At 42.9% G+C, this 13237-nt stretch overlaps 1 protein-coding gene across 3 annotated transcripts in view; it reads right to left on the bottom strand.

Moving 5' to 3' along the window:
• Positions 1 to 13237, bottom strand: part of LOC115624620 — a 62067-nt gene that overhangs the window by 3527 nt on the left and 45303 nt on the right. For 2 of the 3 annotated variants that reach the window (XM_030519370.1, XM_030519371.1), the window contains exons 4-6: positions 11912 to 12805; positions 10074 to 10223; positions 361 to 1768 (exon numbers count right to left, since the gene is read on the bottom strand). In XM_030519370.1, coding sequence (XP_030375230.1) covers positions 361 to 1768; positions 10074 to 10223; positions 11912 to 12734 — 2381 coding nt within the window. In that variant the 5' untranslated portion in view covers positions 12735 to 12805. Of the gene's footprint in view, positions 1 to 360; positions 1769 to 4265; positions 4370 to 10073; positions 10224 to 11911; positions 12806 to 13237 lie in introns of those variants that run through there. The other variant, XM_030519373.1, reaches the window with a different exon arrangement.

Consider the following 13237-nt stretch of genomic DNA (forward strand, 5'->3'; position numbering starts at 1 on the left):
AAAAACTAACACACGTCTATTCACCAAGTTTCTTCTTTTTAACCTAACTTTACGAATTCCCAGTAAAGCGCTTACAGACTAATTAGACTATTAGGGAGAGAGGCTGCCCGAGGGCAGCGCTCTGTTAACTAACAGACCGTTTACAGCTGTTAGTCTTGGCAGCCGTAGTTAACAGCGCACTGCCGCATAAACACTGGGCTAGGGGCTTTACAAAAATAAAAATGCCTATTTCTGGGAAAAGTTACAGTAAACGAATTTTAAAGTAAAATTATAAAAAGATACTCAAGCGATATACCAATTTTCTTTTATTGACATTCCATTTGAAGCCAGACAGATCTGTGTAGTCTCAGTCGTACTTACTTTTGCGCCATGCCATATGGCTCGAACTCGACAATCAGGTAGCGATATTGCTGCTCGTTGCTGTTGGTTACCACCGTCTTGGGAGACAGCACCAATCCAATGTAGTCCTCCTGGCATTTGCGCTCCAACTTTAATTGCCGAAAGCGCCGCCGTATTGTCTCCGTCTCATAGTCGTAATTGTACCCCCCGAGCGAAACGGGGGCACTGCATATGCTGTTGCGTGCTCCGCCCATGCCCATTGCGACGCCCTCCGACGAGGCGAGAGAGATGAGGGAGTTGCGTTTTAGCGTGCCCGATGCAATAGATTCTGTATCTCCGCCAGAGATGCTAAGATTATTGCCCAGGCGTACACCACCGCCGCCGCCCCCGCCCCCGTCGCTGTCGTAGCCCGACTCATTTGAACTTAGACAACTACTTAATCTTTGGTAAAGTGGTTCCCAGTCCTTCGATGAGATACTATTGTTGCGGGACACATTGGATATCGAGTCCTGCAATAGTACCTGTTGTTGTTGCTGCTGCTGGTCAGGGGAACGGCGCTGTGGTAGCGGTGAGGGGGTCTCTAGAAGACTGCTGAGTGAAGCCTGCTGATGCTTGAGAAGCACAGAGCCACCATTTTCCTCCGGCAGTACCGAGAGTCGCGATCGCAGAAACGCGTAAGGGAAGGCGCCGCGACGCGCAGCCTCCTGTGGCGCCTGCTGGCCACCATTCTGGCTCTCCCCATTAATGGGTGACCCCACACTAGTGGCTCCACTGCTGTTGCTACTTTGGCTGGCAGCCAGGCAGCTGGTCACCTTAGCTATGTCGTCGCAACTGCTGGACTTCAGACTGGCCGCATTGCCTAGCCGCGGCAGTCGCTGCTGGGTCTGAAGATTTAGGCCCTCAGTGGGATCATCGCATTTGATGTAGCTGGACAGCTGGCTGGTCGAGCTACTGCGGTATAGTGTCGTAGTTGTGGGTGTGGCCTGCTCTTGCGCCGAGGCGCGCACTAAATTGTGCGAGCGATGGTTAAGCATTCCCGTAGAGCCAATGCGATGGAAGAAATTCTTGAGCGCCTTTTGGGGGCGCGGCACGTGGGTCTGCGCATGCGAATGCGAATGGGACTGTGACTGCTGCTGGTGTGTAGGCGTGGATTGAGCGCTCTGACTCGGTACCGGCTGCTGTTGCTGTTGTTGTTGCTGCTGTTGTCGCTGTTTGATCGTCTCTATGGGTCCTGATTTGCACTTCTTGAGCGTATTGTTTTGGTAGCCAGCAGGCTTGCCATTGTTGCTGGTACCGTTCTTGTGGTGCGTTGGCGAGTGGAAGAGGCTGCGCAGATCGCTGTGGGACTTGTGTGTGTTGGCGGTAGCGGCGGCATCGCCACGCTTCAGTAGATCCAGTTTGCGACTCATGCGCTTGCCCCAGGTGAAGACTGCAACGAGAAGTGGAAAGTGGAGGGAGAAACTCAATCAAAACCGATTTCTAACTTAATTATAACGCCTCAATAAATCTTGACGCCTGATAGGCGGAGAGTTGCCGCCACATTGACAGCCCCTCCGGCCCAATGAAAAGTGTCCGCGCATCAATATTGAATTAGCGGGACTGTCGGCAAATGGACAAGCACTGGTAATAACGAATGAAGCTGATGCCATTGGCAATGACAATGCAGCCACAGTCACCGCATTGCAGCGACTGTTTGCCACGTGCTTGTGACAGGCATTGGATTACATGCATTGTGGTTTTTGTTCAAGAAAGCGGTCGGCTGCAGTCAGTCAGTCAGTCAAAGTCAGTCGGCGTGGCAGATGGCAATGGGCCCAAAAACTAAGAAGGAATCCTATGTTGGCAAAGGCACTGAACCAAACCACACTCTTCCCTTTTTCTCTTTATATTATTGGAACTCTAAGCCTCCCATATTCTCGTTATTATGCGAGTAAAATCCTTGAATGAGAGACCCTGTTTTTTTAATCATCCGTAAAACATTTTTATGATTATAACAAGTCGCTAATAATTTAAATGATAGCGATGATAGATAATTTAAATTATTGAAATGAATTTCCCTAGAAATATCGAAAAGGGTAAAGAAGTAGAATTGGTTCCAAAATTATTATTTGTCTGTTCAGAATTTTTGGATTCAAATGCATCGCCTTCCATTTGCCGAAGTCAGTTGGAAAGTCAAAAACTTGAAGAAACTTGATCAAAGCATGTTCGAAAGAAAATCAAGAAAGGAATGGTAGAGTCGAGCGGGCTCAACTCCTAAAAACCTTGAACCCACCCCACAAAAAAGAAAAAATATGAAAAATTAATTTTTAAAAATTAAATTAGTTAAGAGATTAATTTAATTAAATCAAAATATATTCAATACATACATTTACATCAAAATTTTATGTATGTAGTACAGAATTAAGTCATAGCAGCAACAAAAACTGCAGCTGCGGGCAGAGCTTCGGCTTATGGCCCTAACTTTCTTCATAATTGACATATTATAATAAAACTTAACAAACGGTCACATAATCACTAACTGTAAGTAATTACCAAATTCGAAATTCGAAGAATTACGGGAGTTATGAAAAATCACTAATAGCGGGGATGTGCGGGGGTGCATCAAGTTTAGTTATTCTAGCTATTATCCTTGCGTTCATGCAGAATTCTCAGTTCCCAAAATTACGGGAGTTATATAATACGCTAATTATGGGGGAAAATATGTGCGGGCGGGAAATTATGAAATATGTACACATTTTCTGCGTACGTCTCTTATAGATATAGGGGATATAATATGAACGGCGTTACGGAAAAACTCTGTATAACGGACAAACTCGTATAGCGTACACACAAATGTGTTTCTAGCAACTTCGGAAATCGAAGCCGAACTGCTCCCTGCGCATATTGCAATTAATTCTACGCTACCGCCTATTAATTTACATGAGTTTTGTAATTAAACAGACATAAAGAGTATGTGCCGCATTTTTAAACCCAAATGTTACCTTCTACACATTAGTCATACCAGACGAATGCATGTACATACATACATACATTTGAGGAGTACATACATATATATGTGGCAAGAGTGCGGATAGTTCTGTTTGGCTGGGCCAACAAGTTCGCTCGTAACTCTGTACAGTTATTGGCACTAAACACACCTCAATTACAAACAGAGCATAACCAATCACAAAATGGTCATACCACTAACTAAGTCCATCTGCGATACGCCCAAAAAGAGCCGTGCAATCGCAATCTAATAACGTCGTAAAATATTTTTATGATCAGGTTTAACAGCAATAGCCAACACTTAAAATGGCATCAGCAGCGGTTCAGCAGCGCCTGATCGCAGTCTGGATCTCAGTCCAAGTGCAGGTCCACGTCTCCAACTCGTTAATAAACAAATTTATGCGCTTGTCCCATATTTATCACAGTCGGGGCAGACGTTCGCCCAGGTGGGAAGAAGAGACGAACGAATAAGAGGGAAGAGGGGCAGCGACAATTAGCATAAAACATGCACAAAATACTCAGTAATTTTTGCAATGCGCCAAGTATCGCGTTTCAATGGCTCAATAAAATTTTGAAAAGCATTTCTATGTGTGACATTAAGTGCACATCAAACGGGGGTGGACGGATGCTGGAGCAAGGGTTTCGGATCTGAAAGCACTGGGAGAAAAGTGGAAGAGGTTTGGTGGAAGAGTTCAGTTCTTTTTTCAATGGAATACTTAGGATTGGCAAGAGCTGTTGCTAGTATTGCTGGGAGTCTTCTTCTGGGACTGTTCTTGTAACTCCTTCTACTTCCTCCTAGTTTAGTTTCAAAGTTCGAATTGTTGCTTTTAAGCCGTAGTGTGCGTACTAATGAATAATATTTAAATTTGTTTTAGTTAAGGACCTAATTTTAATCTTATTATTAAAATACTTGGAAGGCCAAAATTGTAAGCCGAAGTACATACTTGTATAAGGGTTCCGAGTTAATATGCATGTGTTATTTATACGCCAATTAGTTTTTTTTGAGTGTGGTGCATGAGCTTATCGATATTTGTTAGAGCCGAGTTGGTGACTCGTGGCAAAGTTGTTTAATAGCCGCGTTCCATTCTAGTGGAATTGGCAGGAATTGACTCTGGTTGTTGCTGCTTGAGCCGCAGGCGCGTTTCACCAAATTGCCAGCCACATGGCCATGTGTGGGCGCCGAGATGATGGTGCTGGCCGGCCAATGCAGGTTGACAGCTGCCGAGGTACTCCACCTAGGCCGTACGCCAGCGCGCTGACCGACTTAACTCCCCCAAGAGCCCAAGAGCGTTTGCTATTTCGCTTTTGATTAAAGTTTTCAGCAGGCGGCACGCGTTCCAATCAACCAGAGGATGAAGTGTGCAGTGGGTACAGAGGTGGGGTAGCCGCAATTGTAAAGAGGCAGAGTGTTAAACCATAATAGCAACTGGCGCGGGCATCAATTATATGACAGCGAGCACCACTCAAGCAGAGTCGCGGTATTCGCCATCGTGGACACAGTCTGGACATCGTTGTTGGCCGCCAGGCATGCCACAAATTCTACACCCACTTAACTTTCAAGACGGTGTCAAATGCTCGCCAGTCGGCCAACTCCGAGATGGCTTTGTTGCAATTTGCCGGCTGACATGCAAGCGCAGCGCGCTTGATGCAAGTGAGGGCCTAGCGTTGCCAGATGGTTTCACAATGCAATCGACTCCATTCTAACCAGCGATATCTTTAGCTGTTAATTCAAGTTCAAGGGTGTTACTTATTAATCACGTATAATCATGGGCGTAGCCAGGACTTAATCTATGTTTTCCTACATAAGTGATCATTTTTTGTATATATGCCTAGTCCATACTTTAATATTATGGAAATCTACGATACATGATCAAAAATAATGGCGAACAAAATGAAGAGGCGTGCAAACGGTTTTTGATGTTTTTCAAAAATTATTTTAATTTTACTGCTGCTCTTTAGTTGATTTTCTAAGTTAAATAGAATTTTTTCGAAGCTCACATAGAAAGGCAGCCGCCGCGATGCATTGATCGGGTTGGAGCGAGCAGTTATCAAAAGGAAATTATGACAGATAAAGGAATCCAAAACCATTTTGTTTCTACGGTTCGGAATTATTCTGAAAAAAACCGTATTTAATTTTACTAATATTACACATTTAAATTTATTTTGCCTTATTCATTTAATACTATTATAAAGATTGTTTGTTTGATATTGTTATGTTTGATATTATAAAATGAAAATATAAGCATTGATTATTTCTGTTAGCTCATTTTTACTAAGTTTATATATATAAAATCAAAAAAAAAAAAAAAAGAAACAAAACAAAAATATATGATATAAAGAATGTCCCGTTAAAGGCAAAAAATATAAATATTTTTTTGGAAAAATCAAAACTAATTTTAAGAGACAATAATGTACAACCTTCTAAAACTAGTCTCATTCATATATTAAACTGGTGGCAGCGAAAACAACTTTTGAGTTTATTTCGTGTGAATGCCTTGTTTTGAGGCGAAAAGTTGCCCAAAATCAACTTTAGCACCAAATTTAGGGCTGGTTATAGTTACATGTTATGCCTATTAACATAAAAAAATTTCATTTTCATGACCATATACATATGTATATGAATGTGTATATATATGTATTCTAAGCAAATCTTATCTTCACAGCAACCTAGCTGATCAATTAAGCGCATTCATAAAATAGATATGCCCTTCGTTTAGTGTTTTGTATGCAAATTCAAATTAATCTGCAAAATTTTTGTTCGGTTCATAACCTACATGTGTTTCTCTGTATGACGAGGAAGTGTTTTTTATAGAAAAATAAAATTAGTTGACTTTGTTTTTAGGGCGTTGGCTTTGGGCACTTCAGTAAATTATTCTCACTAACCGAGCCTATTTGAACCGTGCTCAAAGTCCATTTTCTTTTTCACTTTCCACCGCCCTTAATCGGACTTACCTGATTCGACAAATTAATTTGAGCCTGCCATCTCCGAAGCAATTTAATGCTTTGGTAATTAGGGCTGTGGCTCCCAAATGGTCAAATCGTACAAAAGTAAGTATATTTAAGTGATTCCACAAACTGTTGCCGTCCATTCTATGGCATTCGTTTGTGCTTCTAACGTTGAAACCACATCGCGGTTGGCCCGTGCTCAGCAGTGAGCGACCCGCGTAATTTCTAAGTGCATTTTTTGGCCATTAAGTTGCACAGTTGCTCGGTTATCAGGTGCAGCTGCACGTTATGTCAGTGGCGCTCGCGGTTGCGTCTATGGTGGCCACCAGATGATAATGTTTGCATGCCAAAGTCGCGTTTACCTCTTTGCCAGAGACAGAGAGTTCATTGAGCTGAGGCAGCAATGCAGCTGCTGAGTCGCTGTCTTGTGTGTCATTCATAATCTGAAGTGGGTTTTAATTGGTTGAATGTTGATTTTAATTGTGGACCGCCCGAAGCTCACTGAAGCTAAATGGTCGCTGCCGCCCCAAGGTCAAGCGGTCTCGAAACAACGAAATGCGCTGTGAAAAACGCGTCTAAATAACTGCAAATTGCTTTCATCAACTCGCAAATTGTTGCATGATTGGAACGCTAAGCGAACGCGAATCAGAGTCGAAAAATCAATAAGCGCCAACATCAAAACTCTCGCCCAGCTGTCGGCACATAAATGCTATAATTTCCCTCGATGGCCAAGGCGCGATCTTCAAACCCCCCGCACTCACACACTTCCCAACTGTGAGGCGCTGCCACTGCACGCATGCGCATTTACTGTGGATTATCGCTTATTACATGTTCTTCTTGACTTGATTTCTTTGCGGGCCGATTATCGATCTTGCACTCGACTCCACGGCAAATGGCAAATGGAGAAAGACGAGCGACGAACGACGAACCACACCGGCAACATCAACATCAACATCAAGATGGAGCCGCCGTTAGGGGCATTGGGGGCCCATCTCTCTTTTTTCGCTTGACTTGAAGAAGAATTCTTTCTGTTGTGTTGTATTTAAATCTTCGGCTCGTACGTGATTTGATTGCATTTGCTCTGCTCCACTCAAATCTCTGCTCTGCTCTGCTTTGCATTTTGTTGTGATTGCTTTTGGACTTGTATTTACATACATAGGGAAGGTAGGTACATATACGTGTACATACATAATGTATAGTATGTGTGCTTCGCTTGTGGGTTTCGATTGCTTCGATATTCTGCTGGCTTCTTTGTTTGTACTTATGTACAAGTATATACCCATGTTTGAATGCTTCCCATGATATGTTATTGAACTTTAACTTTTTTGTTAGCTACTTATCAGAAATTCAACAAATAAAATAAATACATTTATCGCTTTAAAGCTGTGAATAGACTACGAGCATGGGATGCAAACAGGAATAATAACTTGCGTACGCATATTCAAATTTTCATTTCACTAAACAGTGTAAGGTAAAATAAATATATGAACTTGCATTTTTGATTTTTATTTCAAGACTAAGTCTCACACAAACTGCATTGATACGATCATTTTATGCTTCATTAAAATAAACAAGGCAGGTCTTTTAGGAAAAGCCTTTGCTTTTCGAATTAGTCCATAACCTCATTTAGTGTGTCTTTAATAAGTTCCTGATATTGCAATATTGTAAGAAAAAAGTAAAATGCAAAGCCCCTAAGTATACGCTTACTTCATATCACCCGCTACCACTATTTAGAAGTTCTCCGATGTCGGAAAGAATCACCGTTTTAATTGAAACAGAGCACATTACACCAACTGGAAATTTGATTGTAAAATTCCAGAGTAACGGAAGCTATGGAAAATCACTTGTTGCTGGGAAGTGCCCACCCTCCCGAATGGACGGAAATTCTGAAAAACACGTTATCTGCGTATTCGTATTAGACATCTTGGACTGAAATTTAGTGTCTCTAGCTCTTATAAACGCCGAGATTTACGATATACGATTATACGAATGGCGTTACGGAAGATCCATAGCGTGGGAGTAGACATACTGACAAACGGACAGCCGGACAGACAGACTAGATCCACTCGTCTTCTTATCTTTTTGATTAAGAAAATTAGGTTAAGTAGGTTATTCAAATCACTTGAATTTTAATATCTAAGGAAATTTAATTTTTGTGACTAGTGCATTAATTTATAAGCATCTTTCGCGACGCACTAGGAATTAATAGTAAATAGTAATAATATTAAAATTAATAATATACATACTCTTATACATTTAATTCGTACATTCGTACTGCTATTAGAATTGGCCCAGAAATATCGCCATTCGTTATTCGTTGGGTATGTTAGTATGTTGGTGAGTATGTTTGTTCTTGCGTTTAACCTTTCAGTAACTGTTTAAAACACACGCATGCTACATGCTACCATAATTACTATGCAATGCGTTGCCTCAACTTGCAGCACATATCGCATAACTGGGCAAATAACTGAATAATCAGTTTGAATGGCATATAATGCAGCACTTTGTCACACTTTGTCTCTTATGGGCTTGGGCCTCTTGGCCATGCATTTGTGTACGAGTTCGTATATAGTATGTATCTACTATCTGCGTGCCTCGCTCACATCAGCGATTCGCAACCGCAACCACCGGGCTGGGCGAAACTTAGTCGCAATTCCACTCGCTTCTGTCCATATCGGATGACAGCTCCGAAGCGCCAGCAGCGAAATCAGGTCAATACGGTATTTTGGGTGCGCTCCGTATTGATGACAACTGTAAGCGGTTTCCACTCATTGCCGCAGCTGTGGCTCTGATTTAAAGTCGACAACAGCAGGCGCACAAACAATTGCAATTGCGGAAATGTAGTGACTGAGCAGAAAGTAACAATAATGCGCAACAATGCTTGCGTGCGTTTCGCATGCGATTTTCAACGCGTCAGAAGACTTGCCCAATTTGTGCTCGTTCAATTAAAACGCACTTTAAATTAGTAAAAGCCGCCACTGTTTGTGCCCCCCCAACCAACCAAATTCAGACTAAAGTGCTGCCTATTTTATGGATATGCCTCGGCCCCGCATCCGACTCCCTGACACATGTCGCCTATTAGCCACCTTTGGAGAATTTACGACACCTCCACAGCTTCCAACTATGATACACACTCGCATAAATTGCGGCACTTCAGCACGCTTTGTTTTGACAGCATCCCGCGAAATAAGTAGACAGAAGGCATTCTACAAGAGGTGGCAACAGTTTACGTATAGTGATTGGTTTCTTTTTTTTCTTAGCATTATACACAATAATGCCCGGAGAAAAGAAATTAATGAAATAACATTTCATGTTTATCATTACAAATCTAAACAAAGTGACTAAGCATCAAAATTAAACAAAAAATGTAAATGTAATCATGGTTGCGCCACCTTAAAGTATATGCAGAGTATTTTGTTCTACGATGACAACAAGTAGATGATGTTTTGCATGCATTCGAATACTAAATAAAAATGCTTTAGAGATACTAAAATATTCAGTTTCAATTTCGTTATTTGATCACATATGTAAGTGCTGCATATATCCAGGGAATATAGTGATTGTCATATTCCTCAACGTATTTTCTGTTAGTGTAGTCGAATGATAGGTAAAATACCAGCTTGGTACTGGAGAGGCACTTGTCAAAACACTTTTGCGCCTCAGTGTACGGTAAATAGATTTGACGACACTTAAGATGCGCCACAAGCATAATTTGGAAATCAATTTCGAGGCATTTAAGACAGTGGGATTTGTTGTGGGACCGCCGGATTAGTCTATTTTTGGCATCAACGCCTTCTAGTACTTACCGTTGCGCGTGGTGCTGGCAAGCGAGTTGCTGTTGCTGTTATTGGAGTCTGTGGCTGGCGCGGCAGCATTTCCTGAGGCTACCACTTTTTGTTCATCATCCAAGACAACGACGGGTACAGCTGTGACCAATTTATAATCGGGCATATGACCTTGAACAAGGAAGAGAGATTTGTTACTTCTGGCATTCTGCTATCACGAGTACGAGTGCGATATGAGTGCATTGGCCTAGCCGAGGGTGCAACAACACTCTACTCTGCTGATAAGCCCATAGTATTTAAGAAATCGTAGTAGATCGATGTTCCGATAAGCATTCAAAAAATGAGACAGCATATGAAAACATTTGACAGTTAATCCGAGCATCTTAAACGGAATGGTTGTGGGTTGTGCCTTGCTCGTAATGCTCCTATTGCTGCCTGCTGCCGAGTCGGAGCAAGAGGGTGTTCCCCAACTGATCAACGCTCTATCTCAGCTGACTCATCAACAGCATCAGGATCCAGCTAGCTTTGATGCATGGACAGCAGAAGTGGCGAGTAGACTTGGTGAGAAACAATTGCAGCGCATTGCTCAAAATATGGATTGGCTGGAGAAACCCAAAAGTCAGAGGGAGCTGCGGCAATTGCAACATTTCCTTATGCCAAGCAACTCATTTAAGCTGCAACTGTGGCTCAGCTTTTACTGGCAACTGCGTCGAGCACATAGCTTGGACAACATGTTGCTGCAACATTTTGCACTGACTCTGCGACAATTGCGCGAACTTGGCGAGGCTACGTGGAGCAGCCAGCTTCAGAATGTGCTCCAAACGTTGCCGCGCCCCCTGCGCGTCTTGCTCTTCAGCAAGCAAGTGTGCTTGCAACATTCCACGCAATATGTTTATGTGGGAGCAGAAAAGAGACTTATGGGGGATGCCAAGAACTGCAGCTTGTGGCGTGTCACGGATCAGTTGGGGACACACTGGCCTTGGCTAGGTCTGGAGAATGTCTGCCAGGCGCACAGTAAGTTGTTTGTCAACATGTTGCTGAGACGGGCACAGAAATACGTGTTGCTAAGCGAGTCTACAAAGAATGCGCGTTGTCTTTGCGTTCAGCATGATGTAGAAAACTATTATGCGCCAGTCGCCGATATCCATGAGACCCCAGCAACTTGCCTTTGGCACGTTAACGATTGTAGTCATTTACAGGAGGTCTTGAATCTAAGTAAATCTGAATCTTAAGGTTGAAAATCATATTCCATCTTTCTGATATCAAGCAATGTGCAGTTTCTTACTTGTAATATTGGTAACAAACTAATTTAAGTAATATTGCTTTCGAGGGTGATAGAATCTTTTAACTCAATTCTTAGACCCTGTATGGGGTTTGCAGCGCATCAACAGAAATAAATTAGTACAATTACAAATTTGCTTAAGCTGTGGATGTTTATGCTTAGATTTATTTTTAGTTTTTGAAAAAATAATATTTTTATTTGGAATCAATTTTTTTTCAAGAATATTCGTAGAAAATCCAATTGTTGCTACACTTCAAAATTGAAATCAATAAAATTTTGGAAACCACATTTCTTAAGCTGGCAGTATCGGGCTTGTTTGCATGGTCTGGTTTTTGAAGTTTGAGACAACAATAGTCAGATTGCAGGATTAATAAAAGATGTCCTCAAGGACAGACAACCGTTTGGCGAACAAGATTCAGGCAGCTAGACGTTGCAATGTCACTCTCGATAATAGCCGACCTAGTACCCCACAAAAGCGAAATTCGATATCAGAGAGGAGTAATAACGCTGAAATTTAAGTTATCCTAGATATGTACATGGAATAAGGTTTGGATGAACAAATATAGTAGTTGCTTACCATCGGGGGCCCGTGAGATGTTGCTCCCTGGACCGTTACCACCGCTGCTCGACTCGTAGAGACAGCTGCTGGACGCCGAGGTGGCATGCATGCGCTGGACCAGAAGCGTCGCATTGTTAGTCACATACTGCTGATAGTGTTGCTGCTGTTGGTGTTGTTGCTGGTGTTGGTGTTGTTGCTGGTGTACACTAGCGATATTGTTACTGCTGCCACCGTAACTCACCAACAGAGTGGCACTCGCGCCATTGTTTCCCAACTTGGCGGGCACATAGATAGTTGGATGTGGGGCTTGATGTTGTTGTTGCGGTTGCATCTGTTGCTGGTGCCGTACGCTCGTGGCGTCTTGCAGAGACATCACCGACATGGCCGATGGTGTCTGGCGTCCGCTTATTAGACATGTGGGCGTGGCCGTGCGTAACGGCTGCGCATTGTTGCTATTGCTGTTGCTGTTGCTATTGACGCTTGTTAACGCCGAATTTGCTGTTGCTGCCGCGGCGGCAGTACTGCTGCTGCCATTGCTGGTCAAGGTGGTGCAGCTGAGTATCATGACTGGCGACTTGTCGTGCAGATCAGGCAGCGATGAGGATATGGCGTTGCTGCCCGTAATGCTCTTGCTGAACTTGCTGGTGCATGTTGCTAAGGTGTGCCGTTTTTTACACTTGCTGCTGCTCCGAGAGCTGCTGTTGCTGCGGTTGCAACTGCAATGGTTGTTGCTGCTGCTGCCGCTGCTGCAGCTGCAGCTGTTGTCGTGCGCCTGTTCTTCTTCTGCTGCTACTGTGTTGTATGTATCGTTGGATTTGCGCGCAGATTTGAAGAGACGCATGCTCTGAGCTTGGATTTCCGGCTTTGTAGCGGGTGCGTCGTCATCAGAATCGGCAACTGTGGCGTCGGTTACTGCAACGGGAGTGCCAAACAAAATACAAATTAGTCAACTCTGCGAAAACTCAAAATTTGTTAAGGCCCAAAAACCTAATTTTCTGTAATTTCTATTGGCATTCCAGCCTCAGCTGTTGCCACTTGCCTCTCATTGTGTCTGCTTGGCAATGCGCGTCAACGGAGCGTATAATTAACATAAATTGCAGCTCAGAGGCGCGTCAAATTTTGAGTAGGAATTGGCAAAGTTACCGGAGCTGGTGGCACCTAGTGTAAATGAAGCCGAAGCGCAGCGTTGCAGCCAACAAATAGCATACAAAATTGTTAACTGCCAAGTTCCTACTTCGTAGTTAATAGTTGCTTTTGGTTTTTTTTTTTAAATATGTATATATATATATATGTATATAGTGGGCTATTGCATGGGTTCCCCTCTTTGGACTTTACGGTCAAGTA

This window comes from Scaptodrosophila lebanonensis, unplaced genomic scaffold (genome assembly GCF_003285725.1).
Source record: "Scaptodrosophila lebanonensis strain 11010-0011.00,11010-0021.00 unplaced genomic scaffold, SlebRS2 tig00000061-arrow-pilon, whole genome shotgun sequence".
In the NCBI taxonomy this organism is placed as follows: Eukaryota; Metazoa; Arthropoda; class Insecta; order Diptera; family Drosophilidae; genus Scaptodrosophila; species Scaptodrosophila lebanonensis.